This window comes from Hypomesus transpacificus, chromosome 11, assembly GCF_021917145.1.
Source record: "Hypomesus transpacificus isolate Combined female chromosome 11, fHypTra1, whole genome shotgun sequence".
In the NCBI taxonomy this organism is placed as follows: domain Eukaryota; kingdom Metazoa; phylum Chordata; class Actinopteri; order Osmeriformes; family Osmeridae; genus Hypomesus; species Hypomesus transpacificus.
In genome coordinates this window covers 5,044,950-5,072,860 of record NC_061070.1, presented here as the reverse complement: position 1 = coordinate 5,072,860, position 27,911 = coordinate 5,044,950, and the positions used below count along the sequence as shown (strand labels likewise).

At 41.1% G+C, this 27,911-nt stretch overlaps 1 protein-coding gene across 3 annotated transcripts in view; it reads right to left on the bottom strand.

The window, feature by feature from the left end:
• Positions 1–2,740: 2,740 nt before the first annotated feature.
• Positions 2,741–27,911, bottom strand: part of fbxo9 (F-box protein 9) — a 37,259-nt gene continuing 12,088 nt past the window's right edge. The window contains exons 4-13 of one of the 3 annotated variants that reach the window (XM_047029649.1): positions 23,516–23,573; positions 22,804–22,891; positions 21,657–21,787; positions 21,359–21,473; positions 21,020–21,138; positions 20,807–20,927; positions 12,729–12,824; positions 12,506–12,599; positions 3,316–3,473; positions 2,741–3,168 (exon numbers count right to left, since the gene is read on the bottom strand). In XM_047029649.1, the coding sequence (XP_046885605.1) occupies positions 3,060–3,168; positions 3,316–3,473; positions 12,506–12,599; positions 12,729–12,824; positions 20,807–20,927; positions 21,020–21,138; positions 21,359–21,473; positions 21,657–21,787; positions 22,804–22,891; positions 23,516–23,573 (1,089 nt within the window). In that variant the 3' untranslated portion in view covers positions 2,741–3,059. The remainder of the gene's footprint in view (positions 3,169–3,315; positions 3,474–12,505; positions 12,600–12,728; positions 12,825–20,806; positions 20,928–21,019; positions 21,139–21,358; positions 21,474–21,656; positions 21,788–22,803; positions 22,892–23,515; positions 23,574–27,911) is intronic. The other 2 variants (XM_047029650.1, XM_047029651.1) reach the window with 2 other exon arrangements.

The window sequence follows — 27,911 nt, the reverse complement described above, 5'->3', positions numbered from 1 at the left end:
GCTATTTCTCCTTTCTACTTTGGTGTACGTGTTTTTTTTTAGCTAGACTACAAACTAAAAATCCATTCTAGCAGCCTGGGAGGCCCGGTTGAGTTTAGGCGTCACAACGACGGTTGAGGTTAGGATTAGTTTAAGGCCAGGAGTCGTAGCAGAGGTCGACGTTAAGGTTAGGCACAACCACGACGGTTGGAGGACAATGATGGTCGGTACAGCACACCGTGCATTTTGTCATCTGCGGTGTTCTTTTTTTTAAAGACACTGATGTGTACCTTAAGGAAAATCACAAAAAGAAACCATCAAAGTCTGCAACCATAAATTGCTCTAGGTAACGTTAGCTAATATTCGCGAACAAATGTCAGCATAAAACACTGATGCAGTCATCGCAGGTTTCATTAAATATACGTTAACATCAGGGAAAACATCCAGAAATCAGCAAACTATATGGATGATTTAAAAAAAAAGTTTTTCAATTTATTGCAACAAACGTGCTCACGAATTTACCTTTAACTCCATCCGTACAATAATTCGCGATTAGGTATTTTTGACCCTCTGCATTTACCGTTGGACAGCTTTGGCATGAGACGGAAGGGCATGAGACGGGAGGCTGCAGGCTGCAGCCATGCCCGTCTCGAGAGTCGAGGGGTAGGGGCTTGGTTTTCACCGACGCGTCATCAGACCGGAAGTCGCCATCTTGGAAGCACTCCGCATCACAACAAAGCACTGGCACTGAAGTATATCCCGAGCGTCGTCAAGGAAAATGGTGAATTATTGCCGTGTTTCAGGTTGTACAAATAGGACAGATCGTGAAAAACATTTGGTATATTATCAACTTCCAAAAGTTATTAAAAACCAGGGAAAGGAATGCCAGAGATTGTCAGAGGAAAGGAGGCGCTTGTGGTTGGCAAAGCTCAACCAAGATCTACAAGGGAAAAATCTGGACAACATATGGCACGTTTCTTGTCAGGTTTTGTGAAATGTTTATTTCAGCGGCTCAAAACACATTTTCTATTGTAATGATAATATTTTTAATAGTAAATAATAAAAACAATGACTGCTTTTATTGTTTTTACTGTGCGCTTTTTTTACTGTAAAGCTGACATTGACATAATATAATTCATATCAATCTACTGCATGTGTATGGGTTCGGCGAAAAAAACATGTAGTTAACAATATCGGGATATCCAACTGAAGGCAGAATCACCGGGTCGTCACGGATCCAAGTAGAGGGAGCTAACTGGTAGGGATCTGCACCGCCAATAAATCCTAATTTCTCAAAATATCGACCCTTTTCTTGTTGTCCAAGTGCTTCCCTATATGCCTTTGGATCTTGGACGCGTTTTGATGACCATTTCGGTCGTTAAGACATGGCTAAAGTTGTACCAAAGAGTGTAGAACATACGTTCTTTGGTTGTACTCCGTTCAGTTGTTTACACCGAGTGCCTCCAATATGGCCGCGCATCTGGGTTACCTCCCAGAACGTGACGTCGGTGAAAACCCTCTATAGGACATGCATGGGTCAAACCACTGACATCACGTCGACCATATTTTGAGCATCATCAGTCATCAAGTTTGCCCTTGTTCACAGTGAATCGCTTCTGTTTGTCAGACTTTCATATTTTACTAGCTGTAACATGAGTAGAAAACACAAATTCTCACCTATCTGAGCAGATACTCAGATTGTACTTTGTTTTGTTGTAGACCAGAATCATGTCAGCTTTCTTTTATTTTGCATTTGTCATGACACTAAGTGGAATTAATAAAGCATCAATGTTTCTCCATGGTCTCTAGTGGTGTATCTTCTTATCAAGGAATTTGTCTGCCATCGTTCCTCTGGCTGCTCAGAAAGAGTTTAGAGTGGAATACTGTTAGATCGTCATGCCTGATTAAAAGTGGGACTAAATGAACTGAATGGAATTAATAGACTGAATTAATTGAATGACAAGATTGATTGTAAGGAGTAATCATAGAGAATTCTTATGAGTCTCAGAGGCAGATATCATTTTGTTGATAGACTACAATAATGTATAACATTTAGGTTGTTCACCCAATAACTACTCATTCACAGCTTTTGCAAACTGTTAAAAAAAAATCTTATTTTTACACCTGCATTTACTGTTGTTCCCAGTACTCATGCAGCCTAGCAGTCACATGACCAAGTCTCAGACCACCTCCATGCTTTACTCCATTGGTTAGCAACATAGCACCACTATGGAGGATCAACATTGCAACATGATTGGACAAAAGGCTGTTATGACAAAGCAGGATGAGGTCAAACATGTCGGAAGAGCATGTTGGGAGCAGTGCCAAAGCATGTGTCATGAATTAGAATTGCACAACATACGATTTTTTTTATGGGCATCCTCATTTAGTTTTTTTTTAACTTTTAACATTGCATATAAACACTCCAAATACAAAAGGAAACCCTACATTACGATAAAGTAATACCAGCTAGCACCAAACTGTCCTCTGGTAATCCGATATAACCTTTTTTTATATAGCAGATCAAACATTTCTGATCTTAATCCTTTTTCTATCTCTAGTCCTCAATTCCTAGAATATTAATATGGATTACATCATGCTTATAAAATCAAGTGATTTAAAATGATCAAATCCCAGAAATGTATGGGGAAGAGCAGGCAGAGTGAGTTGCATGATGTTGTGTACTCTGATGTGGAGTCGTAGGCCACAAAGCACTTGTAAAGTATTTAAACCACGTTAAGAACCACTCTTAAAACAGCTGTTGTAAGACACCCCTTTGTATCGCCCTCTTTAATTTCAGATCAGAAACCAAAAATGCTAGATTAAACTGAAAAACATTCATCAATGAAAATAGCTGAATTAGTTCATCCCTTTGCATTGTTGTCTCTACAGTATGAGAAGAGAAGCAGGATCCTCCTTGTAGTGAGAGCCTAGAACCTAAAACATGACGTGTCATAGCGTATGCTGTCTGTGGGAAGTAGTTGTATACCGTTGCAGTAGTGCATTCATGAAAACCAAAAACTGTATCAAGCAGACATTGTTTTTGGAAAGGTGTTGTGTAAGTGATGCATATCTCCGCCCTACAGTGGGCGCTCGGAAAGCGCTGTGTAGCTCTTCACACGTGCAAAGTAAAGAGGAGTATACATCTTGTCCAGGTCAAAAGATGTGACCACTGTCTCTCCGGTTGGTCTGAAAAAGAGATTTATTTTATTTTATTATACACAGGCATAACACGCATAGAGAACCCCAGCATCATTGCCGATTAAACAATTCTGTACTCAGCAACAACATCACATGTGAAACTAATACATTTCCTAAATTGAAGGGGATAATTACTTGTAGGTGATTTGGCAGGAGTGGTGGATCCAAACCAGCTTGTCGAAGCGCTGGTGCCCCCTGGAGGACAGTTGGAGACCCACGTGGAAGTTGTGCTCTGCATCAGGTGCTGGGTTCCGCCTGTAGAACCGGTTCTTCTGGAACTCCCCCGCCACCTTCTGTTCCGAGTAAGGAAACATGGAGATGGGAAAGGTTCTGTAATGCCAATCACTTAATATCCCAAACAGCTGATATCACTTCATTAGGGTTCCTCCGGTAGGAGGTAACCTATTGTTTTTGTTAGTATTCTTCTTCTTATTATTTTTCTTGTCCTTGCGCCCCAATATCTAAAAAAGTCCCAGGTCATAAATGGTCTAATTTGGCACATTGATACATCCAAGTGGGTACCCCCACACCAAATATGGGCCACATCGGACCATAGGGGGGCACCACAGGCCACGCCCAAAAGTCCAATTTTCTAAGTAATGGCATTTCCACCCCATTGTTCCAATTCTTCTGAAACTTGGTATGCATGCCTCATTTTTCATGAGAACAAAAAAGCCTCGAGAACCCCTAAGGTCCGCCATGATTTTCCTGCACAGTGATAATTTTGGAGAACCTTCAAAATTCCTCTTCTCTTGACCAAAGGTCTAATATACATGACATTTTGTACAGAAATGTATCATTGAAGTATTTAAAAACGCTACTGAAGGCAATTAAATTAAATACTAAATGGCTGAAAGGGGTGTATTTATGTAAATGTCCACATTGCCTCAATATGTTTCTGTCACTAAATCAAATTTATTTTTGAAGGACGGTTCAAACCTAATAGGCTTTAAGGTGACACGCCCCTAAAGTGCCATGCAAAGTTTCACTGTGATATGTCAAAATATACCTGAATTACAGCTGTTTGAACTTGGGCCAAATCTGACAATGCTTGCCATTGGAGAAACTTTGGAAAAAGCTTTTTTTATTATACAGTTACTGAACTTTGTATGTTCCATGCCTGGGAATGGCTCAATTGGCTGAGATGTTGTGCTGGTAAGCAAAGGGTTGTAGGTTCAAAACCAGTCAGAGGCATAGTTTATTTATTTTTTATTCTGACAAAACGGTTTCTAGTATTCCGATCAATCTTCCGGTTGTAAAACATAGCCATGCGTGTTTATTTGAGCCCACACTCTAATCATCTGTTTAGCGAGACTGTGTAAACCTCTGCAAAACAAGCCAGGTTCACCACAGTAGCTAGCTACTTGTAGTCTACGCATGGTAGAGATAACTAATGGTTATCTCTAATGAAGTAAATTGATTGTTCAGGTGGATCCCTTGCCTGTTGCACAAATTAATTTCAGTAACCTAAGCCAGGACACTTCCCCACTGATGCTAGGCATGATTTGAAATTCCCTTCCATGACAAGTTATGGCACTCCAAACAGCTTAAAAAAAAACTATGTGTAAGTTATTCTTTACAGCAGCAACCCAGTCCCATTTTTATAGGAAATGTACAAGCAGTTTCAACTTTGGCCGAATATAACAACGCTTACCCCAGGAGAAACAGCTTACTTTTTTATACAGTAACTGACCATGACAATATTCAACACTGAGAATAGCTCACTGGGCTGGGATGGTGACCTGTTAAGTATAAGTTAGTAGGTTGTAATCCAGCCATTATCTTTTGGCCTGTCATAATTTGTATTATCTGTTTAGTTAAACAGGATGACATCATTCTGAAATACCATGCACAATTTCATGCAATTTCACCTTGAAATGTCAACCATTTCTTAACTCTTGTCCCAATACTGACCAAAGCTAATACTCTGCCCTTTCTATTCATACAATCTCAACAGTTGGTGTGTAGCAGAGAGGATAAAGAGACTGCCATCTTAATGTAATTCCATAAATACACTGACATAAATAACAAATGCCTGAGGCCTTCAGAATCAACAGAGCAGGCTCCCGTGCGCTGTAAGTGAACGGAGACGGTCAATTGCGATAGCCAATGAGATCTCGAGTCTTCAACACCAAGGCCAGCTAGAAGGCCTTACGCGGAACTTGACATGTAGGCGTCTGTTGGAAAAATTGAAGATGTAACTGTTATCCTGTATAAGAATAATTCTGTGATCAGTATTCCCTGGTGCAAAGAAAGGCCCACCCCCAACTCTGAATTCTGTGTAAACATACAAGACCCTTATCCACGTAACTCTGTCATTATCATGAACTTGATCGTTTTGGTTGGAAGGAAAGAGGAAACATTTGTGTTAACAATTCAGAGTCATGACACTACTCTTTATTTTAATCAGGGTCATTCCTATGAAATAATCTTAGATAAGCTGTTCACGTTTCACAATATTAAAATAAGTTGCCTATGCGCACGCTAAAAACGCAGTTAAAGGAAGCAGGACTTTTCAGAAGAAAAAACGAATAGTCCACTACAGAAGAACGAAATGCCACAATGACAGAGTAACGTGGACCATAGTTGTTTAGCTATCAATTTTTACATTTAACACGCAATACTTTTACATAAGTAGCCTACTATTTGCTACATTCTTCGATAGCCAAACAACTGTCCTGGTGCATGTAACTGTCAGGCTATTGCATTTTGTACTTCTGTCGATCAATTTCTTATTTCTTGTTAGTTAGCCTAGTCTGCATCCAATCAGCGCTGAAGTGTAGTACCTACCCTTTCCATTCAGAATTAATGTAATGTGTTTTTGAGTTAATGTAATGTCGTTTTCCATTTGGGGGAGCGTGTTTTTTGGGGGGGGGAGTTGACTCGTATTCGGGGGGAGTGTTTTCATTTTGGGGATGTACTCATATTAGGGGGGGGTTGTTTTGCACTTCAGGGCCACCGTACTATCTTCCCGGTTTTCTGCCACCTAGATGCGCGCACAACTGTTCGTGTTGGCTTTGCTGGCTTTTTTTTTAACAATGACGGGCGCAGTAGTCAGGAGCTGTACTCCGCAATTTCACTCGCCAAATGGCAGAGCATCGGACACAATTTAGTCGCCAGGCCAAAAATCTACATGCCATTGGCGCTTGGCGGTTGCCAATTTCTAGCCCTGAGGGCAAGCATTTAATTTTTAATGACTTCACTCACAGGTCACAGCTGCGCCAACATGATCAATTGTTTTATATATTCTCAAAAACAAATGCAAATAATCTGTTTACTTAGATTTTCAATGAATAGTTTATTTCGTTATCGTCTCATTTGTGACTTATATGAAACAGCGACAATGCGCAGTTTATTGGACAAACTTGTTTAAGCTTACATAACGTACTTTTGGTGGACTTTAGTTGACAAACTTTGTTGAATCATCTCTTAAAATCTCCTTTTATTTTTGAGTTTTGACAGTATCTGTGATCTTAGTTTCCTACTCTTAATTGTGAATGCAAGCTTATTGATTTTCAATGCTCCGGAAATTGAGTGTTGCTCCACTAGCCTATTTAAGGTGATGTAATGTGTAAGTGTGATTCTGTATGGATTCTCGAGCAGTCATATTCAATGCTATTATGCGGTGTATTAACTTAGGTAGGTCTAAGTACGACGTCACTGAAGGCCTAGGCGTGAAATGCACGGCCCGCCACTGGATGTGTATACTGACCAGTTTAGAGCTAAATACTATTGCCAGAGCTTGGAATCTAATCAGTGTTTTGAGTGACTTTGCATGGGTTTCCAACACATTTGGATTCAAGTTAACGTATTGCCACTGCAGTTCACAGTCAAAACTGAAGTCTGTATCAAGTGTAGAAGGAAAAAGCTTCATTTGCTGATAGCAACACAGACCCCTAATTAGGGCTGGGCGGTATGACGGTATATACCGTGCAAAGGTAGAAATGTGTCTACCGGGAGAGATTTGGCTATACCGTTTCAACCGCGGTATACTTTTAAGTGTTTCCCACACAGACTAATTTGTGGCGGTGCGCCACAGAATCAACACCGGCCGCCACATATTGCGTTTCGTAAACATTTTTTTAACACTATTTAGGTTAAACATGCAGCAAATTCTTTCAGCTGCTTTTCCCTACCCTGCTCTCCCTCCGTCTCTCTGTCACTTACGTGTCTTTCTCACATACATAGTCACAACGTCAGCACACGATAGCAACGATGCATACATTCGCCGTTCTAGTAAGACGGACAGCTATATCAGCGAGCATTCAGCATTAGCTTAAGATCTAGGAAAATTCAGGCTACTTTTCGCTAGGTACCTACAAACATGTCTTAATCGAAGGTTCCCGTTCGTTCTTTTGGTGAGAAGTCTCAGGAGCTAGCTACTTACCCGGCGTCATGGAGCCGACCAGTTAAATAGTTATTTAGCACTAGCGTTGCTACTTGAATATGCAGAAATTATTTGTTTGTGGTTGATTTTGTGAAGGTGTGAATCATTTTGGATGAATATTTAATATAATAAAGTTCTGTGTAACAAATTATTAAAGGGGCGATTGATTGCAAAACCGATTTTACCTTGTCATAGTTGAATAACGACAGTTCAGTGGGTAAAATGAACATACAGTGAAGATCAAAGTCCATTGACACCTCTTTCCTATACAAATCTCAAAAAGAAAATATTTGGCTGTAAAACGCTAGCTTTTCAACAAAGCCACCGGTGTGACGTAGGATCGCCCTTTTTGGCTGTATTCTTTATCTTTGTCACGCCCCAAAATTTACATCCAGACCAGCCCGAGGTAGTGCCTATCTCCGATACTAGTTTAGCTGCGTGCTGCTCTGTGTAGGCTACTTAAAAGGAATTACAAAGAAGAAAGTTTTGAATTATAACAAGGATATTGAAAATGGACCACGGTCGTAAATGCTGTGTTCCAGGCTGTACAGGGAAGGCTAAGGCCGAATCCCAATACTCCCCCTTACCCCTTTCCCCTTCCCCTTAACTTACCCCTTCCACTTGGCCCTCGGAAGTAAGGGGCAAGGGCTACATAGCCCTAGGAAATGGGACGCCACTTGGTTACAGGTACATCATCTAGCACGTATCGATATCTCCAAAGCAAGTAGCGTTATGCACTGATATTAAACGAAATTCGCTGCTAATGGAGTTTACTTAGAACTGTAGACATGCTAGTCAAAGAAATGCGGGACTGTTGTGCAATTCAGAACTGTAACATTAACGTACCAAACTAGCGATTTTTAGAAACGTTTCAATTAGGAAAATGGTTGCCAATATATATGTTTATGACTGTATATAACACAAAACAAGACTGTCATAATTTTTTTATCAATTAATTAAGCCGATAAAATAACATTTATCGGACTCTCTGGATGATTTGGTCTCCATTGTTGCCGGTCGCGCATTTTTCACATAGCCCTAGGTTTCAAGTAAGCTCCCGATCTTACTTGGTTTTAAGGGGTGTATACCCCTTAGTCTTAGCCCTTCCCCTAGCTCCAAAAGAGTATTGGGACACCACTAGCTCTCACGGGAACGCGCAAAACTAAGGGGAAGGGGTAAGGGGGAGTATTGGGATTCGGCCTAACACTCACAGTCTTCCCAAGGAGCCAAACATATGACAGGCATGGCTGCTGAGGTCTATGAAAAGATCCCGGCGAAGTTCGACACTCAATCATTCATTTGCTCTGAACATTTCAGTTTTGACAACCTTGGACAATTTCAAGCAGGATTTGCTAGGAAGCTGAACCTGGAAAGAGGTGCTGTTCTGACCGTATGCTCAATGCAACCGCAAGCTATAAGGACAGTATGATGTTGTGCTAACAGTTATTAGCAATGCTAACATGTCCTGTATATAGCATACCAGGTAGAATGCTAAATACGTTTCTACACACATCAAATGACTCTAGCTAGACTAGCTGTAGTCGGCATTAGAAGGGAAGCTTCCGAAAAAATTGCCAGAAAACGAATAGCAGTTTGGCTTATTGCTAACGTCTGTCTACAGTAGATGATCTATTCTATTTGAAAGAACTGGAGAAAGGCAGGTGCTACATACAGGATACGTTAGCATTGCTAGTAACACCCAGACTGTAGGCATGTAAACTAGTTTAGCTTGCTAACGCAAGAGCATAGGTAGAATGTGTGATAATTTAGCCTAGTTTATTGGCAATGGGGCTAACGTTGTTTCATGTTCCTGACTGTATTTCATTCAAATAAATAACCTGTGTTATGTGAAACTACAGTTCACGATGCATGTTTGTCCAGATCTTTGTCAGGTTATTTTTCAGGAAGATATCTAGAGCTAGCTAACTGAAGCCGAGTTGAATCACGATATGGTTTGGTTGCTAAGCAGTAGCCTAACGTTCTACCCACCTAAGTCAATCCAGTTTGCTTCAACAACAGAAGTGGAAACAAGTAATGTTATCATTTCAAATGATATATAGTAGTGCTGTCAGTTTAACGCGTTATTAACGGCGTTAATGCAAACCCAAATTAACGGCGTCAATTTTTTTATCGCGCGATTAACGCTCTTTTTGGCCTAGCAAACTTTGTAGTTTTTTTTCACATGCTGTTGCAACAACTACCGAAGTTAGAAAAACTACAACACCACACCGGATCTAGCTAGACCAGAAACAAAACAACAGGCACGCCACACACTTGTTTGGCTTGCGATCCGGCTAAAGCGTAGTAGCAGAGCCCGTTTACGGATATGAGACATTCTCTGGTAGTAGGTTAACTTTACGTTTTGAGTGGATGGCGAGCGCGAGACGCCGAAATGGATGCCAATAAGATTCTGAATGGAAAGTTTACTTTTAAAAAGTTGCCAAATGGTTCCATTGACAAGACCAAAGTGATCTGTGTGTTTTGTCGTTGTAAAATGAGCTATCATTGCAGCACGTCCAGTCTGAAATACCACTTGATGGCCAAGCACACAGATGATTCTCCGCCCCCTCGTCAAAGCCAGGCGATTGCAATGTTGTTTTCAATAACAAAAAATATTTGCACGAAGCAATCCGAACCACTTTTCCATGTTGATAAGAGCATTAAAATTTGAAAAAAGAATGGGACAAAAAGAAATCAAGGGACATTTAGAATAGATAGAAATAGAAATGTGCGATTAATTGTGATTAATCGCGAGTTAACTATGACATTAATGCGATTAATCGCGATTAAATATTTTAATCGTTTGACAGCACTAATATATAGTCAATCTGTTGAAAACAATGTTGTGTAGACACAATAGATTCATTTGCGCGTCTTTATTTCAAGTCTCCACTTTCGGTGTTTCAGTGAGTGCTGCTGTTGGCCGTGTTGCGTTTTTGCTCCCCAGCTTCACTCGTTGAAAACCAACCAATCAGCGCGCAGCTGATCTAAATATTAATGAGCATACCATAAAAGAAGAAAAGCTAGTGTTTTTTCCCAGGAACATTTCAAAGGATCTATCAGGGGGCATAGAACAGCACCCGGGCCATTTTCAACCCAACCAATGTTACATACCCTATTCAGAGACTTTAAGGAACAGTGTGAAATACCCCCAAAAAACAGTCAATCGCCCCTTTAACGAAGGAATTATTTTTAACTCCCCCCCCCCCCCCCCCCCCCCCCTCGTCATTACGGATCCGTATTGCGCTGTGAGTACTAGGTCACCACGCGGATGGCATGATTGCGCATCAGCCAATCGGAACGCTCATACTAGTAACTTTGAGTCTTGTTTTTAACTCAAGTGTTGTCTCATGTGAGGCAGTTGTTTTTGTTTGTAATAAATAATCAAGTGTGATGATGAAGTACGGTATGGTTATATAGTACCATTAATTTGACTATATTTACTATATAAATTACTATACCGTGATACCGTAGCCGTGATATAAAATTACCCATACCGTGATAGGAGATTTTGGCCATATCGCCCACCCCTACCCCTAATACTCATATCACACAGTCGGAGCACAGCTAGATAATCAGTGTCAGCGCCCTTGGGTACCCAGCATGCAGTGCGGCATGTCAAATAGGCAAAGACTTGTGGAAAATAGTTTGGTTACAACAGCCGTGCGAGGGATTTTAGTTGTTGTATTCGTTCAGTTAGATGTTTGTAATGTTATTGTTTGATAGTTCATATAATCTTGTTGGTCACCCTGATTATGCATGTTGTGTAGTTTAATCGGAACAGAGAGTCGGCTACTGTACTGTAACAGGCTATTCTTGCAAGGAGCTGAACATAAGGTCTGCCCTAGCCCAGTTGCCCACATGACTATTGTTAAGTGTGCGTTGACTGGTTTTACCAATCTTCCAGAAAGTTTGAAAAGACTGTTGAGGTAATAATGTGTCATTAGTGGGAGGCATGTTTATGGACTACTTCTAAACTTCATGCGGCCGCCGCAGCATTTCTGCCTTGGCGTGGCCTGCGCTGGGAGAGAGGGAAACAGCATGGATGGGGGATTGTGTGTGGACAGATGTGACTTTATATAGGGTGAAATGGAATAAGAAATGCAATACAAAATGGCTGAAAGGGGTGTATTTATGAAAATGTCCTCATTACCTCAATATCTTTGTGTCAATAAATCTAATTGGATTTTGACTGATGTTTTTTCAAACCTAATAGGGTTCAAGATGACATAATTCTGAAGTACCATGCGCAATTTCATGCAATTTTGCATTGAAATGTCAACCGTTTCTTAACCTTTGTCCCAAAGCTGACCAAAGCTAATACTCTGCCCTGTCTATTCATAAAATCTCAACAATTGGTGTGTATCAGAGAGGCTAAAGAGACTGACATGCGTTTAAAATCCAATTCAGCCTATTGTTATTGGCCAAACATGAAGTTGTTTTGCTCTCTTGTTGTACAACTTTTGATCTTCTACAAAGTACTTGTACTTATAGGCACTTATTGTTCCTCAACCAATTGTCTCATCAATAAACCAACCCCAGGTTACTTACTATTACATTTGAAGTACACACAGCCCTCCTTATAAATTGACAACTGGAGTTGTTTGACAATACACTCATTAAGTTAATATGTGGTTATTTTTGCTTCATAGCAGTGTTTCTTAATCATAATTGTTGTATTGTAAAAGATTAAGAAAAAAAAAGCATGGGCTTTACTGGTTTACTGGTGGCTCAACAGTTAAGAGCAAGTACCACGTAGGCTGAGGACTTACTACAGGGGCCCGGGTTTGGTACATTTCCTATCACTCTACACCATCAATCTCAACAAAGCAGAAAGGCCCTAAAATACATCAAAGAACAAAAAACATCACTCATCTTAAACAACATTACCTATCTGATTTATACACCATGCCACAACTACACCTCCTCTTTACTCACCTCTTCCTTTCTCTTGGAGACAACAACAAAAACTTTGGTTTGATTGTCTGTGTCCTGTGACAGACGAAAGTGACCAAACAGGACAGATTCTCCTCTGCAGAAAGACAAACAGACAGAACATCAGCTGTGCATGACTCAGGGCAAGCTGACACTTCAGCACTAGTTTCTGTCGAGTGATTTCCGAAACATGAAAAGTTCCAATATTAAGCAAAAAGTATAGCACCTGCAGTTCTTGTTACGCAGACGAGGAACAATAACAAGGGGGTCTTCAGGTGTGGTCAGCATTATGACCTGGCCATCTGGGAAAAAACGCAGATACCTAAAACACACAGAAACACACTTATTTATATCTCTGTTCCCTACTTTTCCTGTGACACACAGTTTGGATCCATAAATATTCAGACACTGACAAGTTATTTTGGCTATTTACATACATATTCAAGTTACAGTTAAATAACGAATATGGGCTTAAAGTGCAGTCTCTCAGCTTCCATTTGAAGGTATTCACATCCAAATTGGAGGGAGTATTTAGGAAGTACAGCTCTATAATATGTAGCCCCTTTTTTTTCAAGGGACCAAAAGTAGTTGGACAATTGACTCAAAAGCTGTTTCATGGACATGTCTGAAGTTTATTCCAGGTGTTGCATTTGCATTTGGAAGCTGTTACTGTGAACCCACAACATGCGGTCGAAGGAGCTCTCAATGCAAGTGAAACAGGCCATAGCAGGAACATCAAAAGTGGCAAATCAACAGTTTGGTATATTGAGGGGGGAAAAACACACTGGTGAGCTCAGCAACAAAAAAGGCCTGGACGTCCAAGAAAGACAACAGTGGTAGATGATTACAGGATCCTTTCCATTGAGAAGAAAAACCCCTTCACAACATCCAGCCAAGTGGAGGACATTCTCCAAGGAGGTAGGCATATGATTATTCACATCTACCAGAAAGAGAAGACTTCACAAGCGCAAATACAGAGATGCAAGGTGCCAAGCATGTGCAAACCATTCATAAATCTCAAGAATAGAAAGGCCAGATTTTGCCCAAAAAACATCCAAAAAGCCCGGTTCTAGAACAGCATTATTTGGACAGACTAAACCAAGATCTCCCTGTACCAGAATGATGGGAAGAAAAAAGTATGGAGAAGGCTTAGATCCAAAGCAAATTGTCATCTGTAAAACACAGTGAGGACATGGCCATGCATGGCTTCCAATGGCACTGGGTTACTAGTGTTCATTGATGTGACAGAAGACAGAAGCAGCTGGATTAATACTATATATCACTAGTGTATAGTGATATATTGTCTGCACAGATTCAGTCAAATTTAGCAGTTTTTTGGACGGTGCATCACTTTACAGATGGACAATGACCTAAAACATACTGCGAAAGAAACCCAGTAGATTAAGGCCAAGAAGTGGAATTGTCAATCACCTGATCTCAACCCGACTGAGCATGCATTTCTCTTGCTGAAGACAACTTAAGGCAGAAGGACCTACGAACAAACAACAATAGAAGACAGCTGCAGTAACATCCTGGAAAAGCATCACAAAGGAGGAAACCCAGCATTTGGTCATGTCCATGGGTTCCAGACTTCAAGCAGACATTGCTGAAATGTTTTTCTTTCTCTTTTGAGCCCCTGAAATAAGGGGCTTAAGTGTATAAAAATTGTTGCAATTCCTAACCGTTTCATACAATATTTGTGTTCAACCCCTTGAATTAAAGCAGAAAATCTGCACTTTCATTTCAAATCCTTTGTGGTGATGTAGAGCCAAAATAATGAAAATTGTGTCACTGTCCAAATATTTTTGTATTTACTGTATAACCCATAATTGACGCAGAGTAGAACAGAATCATCCAAATAGATTTAACTGGTCTGACAGTATGGGTTATTGTTCATTATGAAGAGGCTATGTGGATGTCACCCCCTAACGTTTCTTGTGAGAGTAAAACTTGCCATATTGTGATACTATTTAACGGGGACAGATGGCTGACCGGTGAGGGAGTCGGGCTTGTAATCAGAAGGTTGCCGGATCGAGTCCTCACCGTGCCAAATGACGTTGCGTCCTTGGGCAAGGCACTTCACCCTACTTGCCTCGGGGGGAATGTCCCTGTACTTACTGTAAGTCGCTCTGGATAAGAGCGTCTGCTAAATGACTAAATGTAAAATGTAAATGTAAACTGTCCTTCATTCCTGTATTTAATGTCCCGCCCTCTGAGATGCTCAACTTGAGTGTATTAGACAACTGGACCTTATAAATCTACCATAAATGTTTGATTTAGTCTTGAACTTGAACTTGCAATTGACTTTATTGACTTGGTACTTAACAGCAATTGGGTAAAACAAGAGACTTCAATTATCATTCATGTTGTTAAGATCATACTAATGATACCAGAGACAAAAGGCTTACACCAAATCTGATGGTTTGAGTCAGTTTGTAACATGCTCCCTGTGAGTGCAGGCCCAATCCCTCTTACCCTTTTTCCACAAATTCGGAACGAGTTCCAATCCGGTTTGCACACCTAATTTTGTACTGTTCTGAACATGGTCATCAAGTTTGTTGACGATACGATGGTGATAGACCTGATCTCCAGTAACGAGACAGCCTACAGAGGGGAGGTCAACACCCTGACACACTGGTGCCAGGAGAACAACCTTTCCCTAAACGTCAGCAAAACCAAGGAGCTGATCGTGGACTTCAGGAAGCAGAGGGGGGAGCACTGCCCCATCACCATTGACAGAGCGGCAGTGGAGAGGGTCACCAGCTTCAAGTTCCTCTGTGTTCACATCGCAGAGGACCTGACATGGGCCACACACACACACCACACGTGGTGAAAAAGGCCAACAGCGTCTCTTCCACCTCAGGCGACTGAGGAAGTTCGGCATGAGTCCCTGCATCCTAAAGTCCTTCTACAGCTGCACCATAGAAAGCGTCATGACTGGTTGCATCACAGCCTGGTATGGTAACTGAGCTGAACCACACTGCACTTCAAAGGGTGGTATGGTCAGAGCAGCGCATCACAGGAGGTGAACTTCCCTCCCTACAAGACATCTACACCAGGCGGTGCCTGTCAAAGGCCAGGAAGATCATTGGCAACCCCAACCACAAACTGTTCACAGTGCTACCATCTGGAGTGGTAACGCAGCATTAGTTCCCAAACTAATCGACTGCAAGACAGCTTCCATCTCCAGGCCATCAGCCTCCTGAACAGGTAACTACCTGCCCCCCCACACCTTCCTTCTGAAACAGATTCCTGCACATCATGAATTTATTATTTAATCTTTTACCTTTTATTGGGTGTGCTTTGCCTTCGGCAGAGCACAACCATTGTTATCTCACATATATATTATTATTTGTATTTATTTATTTTCCCACCCCTAAAACTTTGTCAATATTTGGACTATATAGACAACCTAGGTGTCAAAAGTTTCGTCTTGTTAGCGATTGAGTTGCTTGTATTGGGATTACGTTCCGTTGCACGGTTTAGTAGAAATTACGTTTTTGTGGCGAAAAGTGAAGCTAACGGTGGCTAACTTGCTAGCCACAGTCATTAGGTGCGTTTGACATGACCCGACTTCATGCGGCGCCGCAGCCGGCTGCAGGCGGCTGACTTGAAAAAGTGCATTCTGGTTAGACTTTTTGTCCGACTTGAGACGGCGCCGAGGACACGTCACTGTGACGTTGCCATCAAAGTACCGTGAGATCGATTCGAGAACTGCCGGCTGTGTAGCCGAGCGCATTTTCTCAAGAGCAACTGCACAGGTTCAAGTGACGACACAGCTATTTCATGATTGGCCAGACTCACACACGACAACTTTGAAGCGTGTTTTGGAATATTCAGACACCTTCAGTTTCGCCAACGCTCAAAAAAGTTTAATTTAATTAAAAATTTGTTGAAGAAAGGGTTTTAGTCAGTCTCTTCACTAATGGAAAGACTAAGTTAAATTATAAATAAAGTAAAGTAAGCAAACAACGCTTGATCGGCCATGACTGACATCAACGCAGCAAACCACGAGAAGCTGGAAAGTCCGACTTCACAGAGCCGTTTTCAACTCCTCCCCGACTGCAAGCGGCTACTCTCGCCGGTCGTTTAATGCAGCCGCAGTCCATGTCGAACGCACTTATTAGTTTAGCAGCTCGTTAACTTCTGGGAGATGGCTACTGTAGGCTAACTTTTTTCTGCAAGGCAGCTGCAGAAACGCCACAAGCAAAGAGGCCTGGGTGATAACGATTTGCTCATTTTACATTGTGATATGACACACAATTGTGATGTGTAATGTACAATATAAGGTAATATTATTAAGGAAGTACATCTACTTTTGGAAACAGTAGTCTAATATTTCACTGAAGCATTAGCATCATGGCATTAGCCTCTGTTGCCCGGGCAACACATACTACAGCGGTATAGACAAGTTCATGAGCCGTTTCCGCTCTACTTCCCGAACTGCTCCCCTATATGCAATCCACTTCCGCTCTGGCGGGCTGGGTTTGTTTTGCTAGCTAGATCCGTTGTGCCGACAAAGCACTGATATCGCAGTGACAAAGAGGATGTAACATTTACAACATGAAGAAAAGTGGTTCGGGAACGACGTGTGCGGTAGTTGGTTGCAAACACTCGAGAAAGCACCTGAACGAGTGGTTGGATAGAGTGCTACGACCAGTTTTAAAACCTAGAATCGCCTCTAGAATCGCCTCTAGAATCGCCTCTAGCCTGTTACTGTTAGGCTATACTACAGTATTGTTTGTAGGATATTCACGTTTTGTTGGTGTTCCTTTGTCCTATTGTTGCAGTGGATTTAATAATTATACATTGATATGTGGATATAATAATTCAAACCTTTCAAAGTGCCAATACACACATCTATATAAGCCCAGCATGAGGTGTGTAGCCAACCGGTGCTTGTTTAAAGCAGTCATAACCGGGTTCATAGGAAGAATAGATACGTTGGCACTTCTCTTCAGGCAGTGACAATTGCCACATACATAAGGATAACAGTGTACTGCCTGTCTTGTCCTTCTGAAGTTGTTAAATTGAATAGGCTGAACATCGACATGTAACATCAAGTATAGCCTAGAAATTCCAAACGAATTAGCGTTAGCTTTAAATTTTACGTATGCCTAGGCTTGCCTACTTGTACCGTGTCCTGGCAATGAATAAAGAACATTATGCTACATGTTTTGCAAGGACAACTGGCAAGACCATTTGAATGTTCATGATGTTCCTGTGTGTTTATTCCTTTGATTGGGTGATCAACGTGATCAGTCAACCGACCATAAATGGTTTTAATGTCGGGTTACGAATTTATTGAACAACTTCTGTCTGATACGTGTGGCATCCTTTAGCCAAATAATTAGCCTACATTTTGCTGAAAGATTGAAGAGCTAGACAACAAATGTTCTAATGAATCACCGACTAAAAGTCATCTTCTGACATTTCCTTTGCTCCATGTTAAAAGCTCCAAAATGATGGACTGGCAAAAGCTTTATAACTATAAATCTACTCTAAATGTACTTAAAAGTATGGCGACACTGTTATCCACAAGTTATCTTGTGGATAACTTATCCAGTAGTAAATGTCAAATGACAAGTATGTCGAAGTAGTAGAACCGTGATCCCAAACTAGCATAGACAAATCGCTCTGTTTACACCGGCAGACGCTGTGAAAACCACTTCCGGCGGAAATGAATTGCATATTTGTAGAGTTATGGCAGCCCCCTAGTTTTGGCGCGTAAAGTTGTCTATATGATGCATCTGTTTTCAATCGTTAAAATAAACATTCCTCACAAATACATTTTCGTTGTAGGATTTATTATGACATTAGATTACAAGTAAACGATGTGTTGGTGAAATTATGGTGGTACCTGTGGTTTCAAACCAGTGTAGCTCACTGCAACGCTGTACTGTCTGTAGCCTAGTCTAGTAGCTAAAAAAAACATCTCCACAGCTGTTTACAGTTCGTAGGATGTCAAATGGCGGCACATGTTCGGCACAAACCTTACTTCAATCAAAAGTCTTTCAATTGGTGAAACTATCTCACTAGTGACTACTAACCTGAACTCCATTGCCACAGCCTAAACTTTGTCAATCTGTTCATGAAAATTTCAGCCTAGACCGTACAACGGAAGTAGCGTTAAATCGAATTCAACCAACGCAATCGCTACCAAGACAGTCTAATAGTAGTAGTAGCCTACAATTTACCGGGGCAGCTTCTCCACACAGCATGGCTATATCGCATTTTGCCTTCTTACTGACAATGATCGCTACCACTGACTTTTATGAATGAGTGATTTTCCCCTAAATAAATGTCAAGCGTTATTGGGGGCATATTTTCAGTTAGCAGATGATACTATTTGAATCGCGATTCCATTTGAGATAGCTACTGCTGCAGTGGTGTAGTCTATGTTTTTGACACCCCATACAGTTTGCGACACCCCATACAGTGGCGATTTTAGATCCTTTTAGGGGTGCTCAAGCACCCTTAAATTTAATCTCAGCACCCCTAAAAATAATAATACATGTTTTTTATCATTTGATGCTGGTACGTCATGAAAAAAGGGACATCCTTAGTTTTTTAATTCATTCAATATTTTGCATAATAATACATAAGTGTATTGTTATCCAGTGAGATTAGGGATTTATATTAGAAAGGGCGTTTAGCACTTTTGCAAGGCACTGTATTCATGTGCTGAGCACCCCTAAAGGTCTGATCGTAGAATCACCCCTGACACCATACACTAAGCACTGTGACGTTTCCATATACAAACTACATTTGTATGTCAGCATGTGTGCTGATATTTACTGTTCCTAACTCTCGGTCCCTCCACTCTAACCATGTCCCTGTACTTACTGTAAGTCGCTCTGGATAAGAGCGTCTGCTAAATGACTAAATGTAACCAAGGATGCCTGTTTTTAAACTCTAGCCTGACTTTTAGTCCACAATGCTGGCCAGGAGTTCTCACCATCTCGCTCATCATCTGAAACAAGGAAATATAAACATTGTATTCTGTTTACTGCTGTACTCAGGCACACGCACAGACATACAATATCATATTAAGTTACTGACACTTAGCCTACAAGGTAACAGTAACGTTGTGGTATAATTTTCTGGCTGGTTTTCTGTGGTAACGTTAACGATCGGGTCACCATGATCTCAGACTGTGGGAGCTGCAGTATCACCCGACCCGACATACTTTTGAAAACACTGAAGTAGTGTTATTTGGGTCTGTTTACGTTTCATATCTCGTTATTTTAAAACGTAGTTCAAACTGTACGTAGTTGGGAGAAATGAAAGACCGCGCAAAGAATGACAGCCAAACAACGTCTTTTTTTAAGGGAGCTGGAGCCAAACAACCTTGCTTAGTAACTTTAAGTGACATCACGTCAGATCCAGGGCACGGCAACGAAAGCCCCAAATATCCAATTTTCACTGATTCACAATACAGACGGGGAGACTGTATGAATAAAAGCGAAAACGTTCTGTCACAAAACGATGTTGTTACGTATCATCGCGCATTTGTAAGTGGGTATACGGAAATCCTGTCACTGCTGGTAACGTCGTTGTTAAAATAAGCTTCAAAGGGGGTTCTTTATTAATGAATGAATGGAATATGAGTAGGCTAAATGCCTGAAAATATCACAAGTTTAAGTTTTAAGTCATAGAGATTAGGTCAATTTTTACACCAGTCTGCCGAATGTTTTCGTTTTGATTAAACTATGAGGTTGCTGATCACCATTCCCTCTTGCAGGGGAAATGAGATGACAACAATTTCTTTCTACTCTTCACTCTTAGTATTTTGAGTTGTAAATGAGCAGAAAAAAATAATGTTTTTAAATATATGTAATCTTTGCAATAAGTAGGCTATGCATTTTTTCATATAAAATATACAGAAATATCAGTTGTAAAATGTAATTTATATACGGTCCCCTGCAACCAACGCAAGTAAGCACACCCTACAATTTCCCCAGAAATTGTACCCTCTCTAGTTGTTATTATTGTCCATACTATCTATTTGACCATTTAAAAACTGCACTATTGTAGGTAGCTCAGCGGCAAAAAGCTTTTCATTTTACCTGTATATCGTGTTCATAAACATCATATTCAATAAACTTAAATTGAACAAAATAAAACACACTTCATAAACTAATCAGAATGGGCAATTGAAATATTGTGGTGTGTTCAATGTGTGGCCTGGTTTTGACAGAACCTGCTGGTTAGGATAAACTCAAAGATTCAAGAACGAATAGTTAGTATTCTGTCCCACGGCTGCAGCTCAAGGTAGGTTAGCGTCCTATGTGAGAGGTCTACCTGTAGAAATCCACCTGGTGCCACGCCCGGTAAAACCCATCCAAGGACTCCTCCCCCTGACGAATGTAGGCTGTTTTACTGATGTACACACCTGCAAGAATTACAATAGCACAGCCACAAACTAGAACATTTGAGAGTACTAACTGAAAATAGTGTCTAAATTAGTTTGAAATAAAATGAGATTCATTACTACATGTTCAAAAGTTTGTTTACCATCAAAGCACACCCGTGGCTTCTCCAAGAACATCTCCCTCCAGGAGCTGAACGGGGCCATCTTGGTGCAACTGTTGCCCCAGACCCTTAGACATGCCAGGCGCCAGATCTCTGGGTCTCTGGGGTGGAATAGTAAAGTGGGGAATAAAGTGTATGGGGGAGTTGAGGCAAGAAGATCTATTTAATAATTAAAAAAAAAACATGTTGTTTTAAGGGATTTACATTTTGATACCAGATTTTAAGTGTCTGCATTCTGAGACCATTCTACCAAAGAGTGTGGAATTCCGAGTGTTTCTGCAAGGAATTGTATGCATTGCTCTGTACCAGCCCCGGTCTGACCTGGCACGGATGTAGAAACCACGACATACAAGGGAGAGCTGCTCCAGGGCTCGTATGTCCAGGTCACTGGAGACCACCCAGCGGAAGACATACATCAACACCTCTGGAGGCAGTGCTGTGGACAGATGCAAATCCACAGGGGGAAACTTTGTGAACAAGGCAATATTTACATCCAACACCATGATTAAACTATTTTTAGGCAGGGCAATGAAATACATAACTCGTGTTAGTAGCTTCCCAGTAAAAACACAGAAAGTGGAGAATGGCTTATGCTTCAGTATTGCTTCATGATCTCTACCTGAAATGTGCATCTGTGTCATCTCCACTTCAGGTACACATATCTTTGGACAGTCATCTACAAGGTTGAGTTGCTGCTGGAAATAGGCCATCAGATCCTTAATTTCACCATTGCTTTCATTTTCCTTCAAGCTGGAACACAATAATAGACCGCGTTTGCAGGCTTACAAGGTTTTAATTGAAAGGACATTTTAATGCCAACCACAATTGATGTCTTATAGGGATAGTTTCTCACTGACTTTACCATATTTCCCAAAATTAGTAATGCTAATGTTAATGCTACTACGAAATGAAATGTTACTCACAGCACTTTTAAGTTTCAGTACCATACCCTGCTTTGTACATATACACTTAATGGCTAATCTAGACATCGCCCCAGTGTATATTGTTAACCCTGATTCCGAAATCATGGGCTTTAATAGGAGCTGGGTTTGTGTACTTTGCGGCCAATAGATTTGCTTTGAAATGAGAAAACCAAAATACTACCATTTACAAAAACGGGGTACACAACCTGTTCCATTTTGAAAAAAAAAACTGAAAACAAAAAACAACCTGTCTGATTTTCTTTGATGTGCTTATGAATGGAAATCAGGAATTCAATTACAGATGTGGAAATCTTTAAATTTTGCGTAAATTTCCCCCCACTGTTTCTATAACTGCCTTCACTTTCTGGGAAAGCTTCCCAATAGATGTTGGAATATAGATGTGGGATTTGCTTCCTTCAGCCACAGGACTATTAGCAAGTTGGGCACAGATGTGAGTGATTAGACCTGGCTTGCAGATGGCATTAGAATTGATCCTAAAAGTGTTTGATGGCGTTCAGGTCAGGGATCTCTGCAGGCTAGTTTTTCCCACGAAAAAAATGTCTTCATGGACCTCACTTTTTTCATGGGGGAAAATCTAATGCTAACTACAAGCTAGGTATAATCATCAGTGCTCAAACCTCCCTAATGCTCTTACATATAAACATATGATCCCACATACACACTTCAAAATCTTGTGGACAGCCTTTCCTGAAGACAGGAAGCTGTTATAGCCAGAAAATGTGGACCAACTCCATATCAATGCCCAAGGTTTTTGAATGGGATGTCCTGGACCTCAGGAAGAAATAGCAAGCTTCCAATTTTTTTACAGAAAAGATTACTTACTAATTTCCACCAGCACGGCCCGAGTCATAGTTTATTTTAAACTCAATATCCGGGACAATCTGCATCGCCCTGCGATAGTACTTGATCGCTAAAAACAAAGGAAAAATACCACACACTGTATTATGGTCCTCGTCCTTGTTCAAAGAGGTGTGAAACAGGGTTCGAATTACGGGGGGGTTTGACCCCCTAATTAAGACTTGGACCCCCCCAAAAGCGGTAAAAACAACAGGTCGGGGGGTTGATACATTGACATATCGTTTTTACCTGTAATTGTAAATTAAGCAATAAGCCCCAAGAGGCCGTGGTTTACGCTGATTTTAGAACAGGTAAGGGGAGTTGTTAGGCACGACGCGAAGCGGAGTGCCGCTCCTACAAAGTATAGTTCCTACATAAATCGTTGCCACGCAACAGCCAGACGGACTTCTTTGCCGTCTTTTTCAATTTGAAATATTCGATGCGCAGTAATATGTAATGTTAAAGAATGTTATGAGGACAACCTGTGAGGTTATGCTGGATTTTACAACGGCATGGAATGCGATATAGCCAATCACAATCAAGGATGTGAACAACCAGTTTTAGAAATTACTTTACGTCCTGGAGAAGAAGTTGACCCCCCCCGATTGTCATTGTATAATTCACACTCTGGTGTAAACTTGAATACCATAAAATTCCTGTACCCTAAAGTGACTTGGGGATGACGTTTCATTCATACCTTCATAGAGAGCTCCATTCTGTTCCTCTTCAACGGCTCTTAAGAACAGCTCTTTGGCCTGAAACAAACAGAAAAATTAAATCGGAGATGTTGAATTGCGCAACAATACACACTTCAGAAAGTCTTACACGTGCAAGTTCAAGGCAGGGCAACGTTTTGCAAACTTGGCTTGAGTTTGAAAGGATTCTAAACATTATATAGCTGCAAGCCGCAATAAGGGGGCCAAGCAGGAGAAATGACTCAAACCACATATTAGACATCCTCAGAACAGGGTTCTGAGTACACAGACTAAGTTTGGTGTAAATATTAAGTTTGGTGTAAATGCATCAGACATGCTGGGATACAACCACACTTCCTTGATTCCTTCGATTTTGAAACTCAAAAATCCATCTGATACCATGGGGGCAGAGGGGCAAACCACCCTTTTTGTATCAAACTAAGCAGTAAAATGGAAATAAAGCACTAATCTGATGCATTAAAATTAGTGCTGTCAAACGATTCAAATATTTAATTGCGATTAATCGCATTAATGTCATAGTTAACTCGCGATAAATCACACATTTTTATCTATTCTAAATGTCCATAGATTTTTTCCTCATTTTGATGCTTTTATCAACATGGAAAAGTGGATCGGATTGCTTAGTTCAAATTTTTTATTTATTTATTGAAAACAACATTGCAACATTGCAATCGCCTGGCTTTGATGAGGGGTCGGAGAATTCGCATCAGCTGTGTGCTTGGCCATTAAGTGGTATTTCAGACTGGACGTGCTGCGATGATAGCTCAGTTCCAGGGCCGGCCCAAGGCATAAGCGAACTAAGCGGCTGCTTAGGGCCCCCGTTGCTGCCAGAGGGCCCCCAATATACATGAAATTACAGTTTAATGTACTGTGTTTCTGCAATTAAACACTGCTCTCGATTAAACGCCGAACCAAAAATGAACATTGCTTAATAAACGCCGCCCCAGAAATACAGTAGGAGTAGCATGTCCTGAAATACCTAGTAGCAGCATGTCATTAATGCAGGGCTCCAGACTAACTTTTTCCCTTGGTTGCACTGGTGCGCCTAACTTTTTTTATTTAGGTGCACCAGCACAAAATATAGGTGCACCCAAGGGGTAACTCATGGGGTAATCGGGGGGGGGGGGGGGGTCGAGCCCCCCCCCCGGACCCCCCGTATTTTGCACACTGCTGATAATGTATAATATTTAGAGACTCGGACAGACTACAGGCCTCCGTGACTCTTCGTTTCGCCCTGTTGTATTGAACTCTGTTTTCCTATTGGGATTGGATACCCCTCTCGCACATGCAGCGAGAAAAATAATAATGTGCTTGTACACTGAGGTACTATCATAAGCCCTAAGGCTCAAAACTTTACATTTTAAACAACTTATCTGTAGAATAGGGGTGGAACAGTACACTGAAGTCACGGTTCGGTTCATACTGCGGTTCATACCGCGGGTCCTGTATGAGTGAATACGGGTGCATTGAAGATGACATGTAAATTCTGATTGCTTCAGTGATTTTTGGGCCCTATTTGTATGTGTATCTAAAGGCTGGTTAGAGTGGAACTGAATCGCGATTAGACACAGTGATATTATAATAGTATATACTGTAACAACCACGACTATGGTCGTATGAATGAGTCAAGGCGACTTGGATGTCCACAGTTCTACTCGTTTATTTACCCAACTGGGCTGTTGTTTCGGCCACAACCCACGCCGCTAAACCATCACACTAGCAATGAACAGTAACAGAAACTCATACACATCTTTCCACTTCTCAGGTCAGAACAGAGAGAGATATAAAGACAGTCGCTCTGATTTATAAACATCCCAACCCCGCGAGATTACCCAACATCCCCCCAGCCTTACTGTCTCCCCTGAACTCTGAATGCATGAAACAATAACTACAACATAGGGTCGTTACAATACATTTATTGACATAGAAAAATATAACATAAAACTTAATGCCATATTAGATAAATAATCGAAATGTCTGCATGTCCACCATCTCTTGTGGGGGTTATGCATTAAGCCATTTGTGATGCCCTTACCACATTGTGCCTCATATACTGTAAATGTTAGACCCAGTGACAGGCTGGCATGAAATGGCTTGCATAATACTTAGAAAGGAGGCATTAATAATTTTTGACTCATGGTTTAAGTTGTCTCTCCAGCTCTCCCCAGGTTGGCAAAAAAGTATCTCAAAATGCATCAGATTGATGCTTTATAATATGGAATATTATTTTTTTCTTATGGGGCAGCATGCACCTGGACCCCCTTAGAGGGGTAATATCCTTCTCACCTTTTTCACCCCTGACCCGTTTTCATGTCTGGTTACTAGTAACCTTCAAGTTCTTTGAAACATGCTCACTGGTTGCGTTGAGAACTTGTTCTCTAGGTTAAACATAACAAACTACAGTGTACGAAACGATACGGAGTTAGCTTTGTGCGTTATTAGGCTATAGCCTAGATTGTATACAATCATATCTGTGAATTTAGGAGCTAGAGCTAGCTATGTCAAAAACGCCAGTGTGTGTATGTAACGTTAGCGTATTTAACAGGTTTAAAAATGTAATCCACAGGTTTAAAAATGTAATTTGGGCTTTGGCGCTATAGCTACAGCCATTTTCGTAAAACCGGTTGCAGCTTAGGACATGATAGTGAATGCCTTCTGTCCTGTAAAATTTGTTTGTACAACCTGGGGCTATACAATAAGATCCTACGTTGCACATTGTTTTAACAGTTAATTTGAAGCCATTTCTACCTCTGTTCTCCCTGAAAATCTGTCAATGTCAATCTTGATGACTGCTAGCAGCTGTCAGTCACAGTACCTGAACATTCTCGTGACGTCACAGACATGACAATTCAAATATGGCCAGGCCCTTTAGTGAAGTTGTAAAGTTTAAAACGTTTTTATTAACAAATGGAACATTTTGCACTTTTAGTTGTCAGATAAAGTTTTGTGATCGTATTTTAATAATAATATGAGCCGTATTTCATAAATCAGTTCAGTTCCAGTTTAATCACTGTAGAGAGGACAGTTGGAGCTGTTTTTTTTTTGTCTTGTACCAGTGATTGGCACACCTGGGTGATTGCGTCGGATATTTGTAGTCATTTAGCACACGCTCTTATCCAGATGCGTTATATGCGTTAGCATGTTAGATATATTTCCACTCATAAACCCCACAACTGCTGAACAACGCCGACACACAGTGCTTGTCTTATCCACCACTCTCTCGCCTGTACTACTGTAACTGACTGGGAAACCGAAGTTTTGCCAAACTTGCGATTTTAAAGAGGCCGGCGGGGCCTATCTCTTGTGGGTCGCCACCACTCACCATACTCCTCCTTATGCTGCTAGCAAGCCCCCACCCCTCGCCCCTCGGCTTGAAGCAACGGCCCCGGTGGATGTAGGTGGTATTGCATGTACGGTTAGGTTTCCGACTCTTCCGGTCGTTTTTATTCTATTAACTCCATTCAACATTTACAAAACGATCTCCCCCAATAATTTTAGTTTGATTCTCGAACCTGGCTCATACTACTAGCTTTTTCATGGAAGAATTTATCCTGATTTTTGCTAAGTTTGAAACCAATCCGAAATGGGTAAACTAGCAACCAATTTTTTTGCTTAGTCAATGGAAGTTGCCTGCAAATGTGCTCGCGGATACTAACAGGGCACGAACACAAAAGTTCACATTGGCCGACAGCCGAGTCGGAGCTCATGAGCTCTTGGAGCTAGGGAAAAAAAGAGCCACTGTTTAAAGCTAGACAGGAAGACACAGAAGTGGAAAGATGGCCGCGTCCAGTCTCGCGCTCTCGCTTGCCTCACTGCGCACTTTTCATAGAAATGAATGGGGACGCCATCTTGGAAGACAAAAGTAGCTTACTGTAGTTATATTAACTCTATGGCTGCTAGCTATCTCTGACTCACGGCGGCACCAATCAGAGCTTCAGAGCTAAAGCGGGGCTACAGATTAGGTGTCCCTAAAGAACACGAGTATCTAACAGTAGTTCCGCATTACATTAATGAACGCAAGTTTAATTTATTTTTATACCGTGTATTCTCCCGTGTATTTTCACGCACCGTACCGTTTCGGTTGAATACGAATACATGTACCGTTCCACCTCTACTGTAGAATGATGTATTCCAGAATTGAAAGAATTATATTTTGAAGATGGAATGACAGAACCTGTGTTTGTGTTTTTTTTACGTTTGGCTCATCACCCCTGGGATGAGGGGGTAAGTAAGCCGCCCATGGGAATACATAGCTATCACGTAGCGACTTCCCTGTTAGAATGGAAACAAGTGCAGGGCTCTCAAGTGTCACGCATTGAGCGTGAGTGTCACAAATTTCGGTCTTTTGTCACACACTCCCGCCACACAATGTATTTC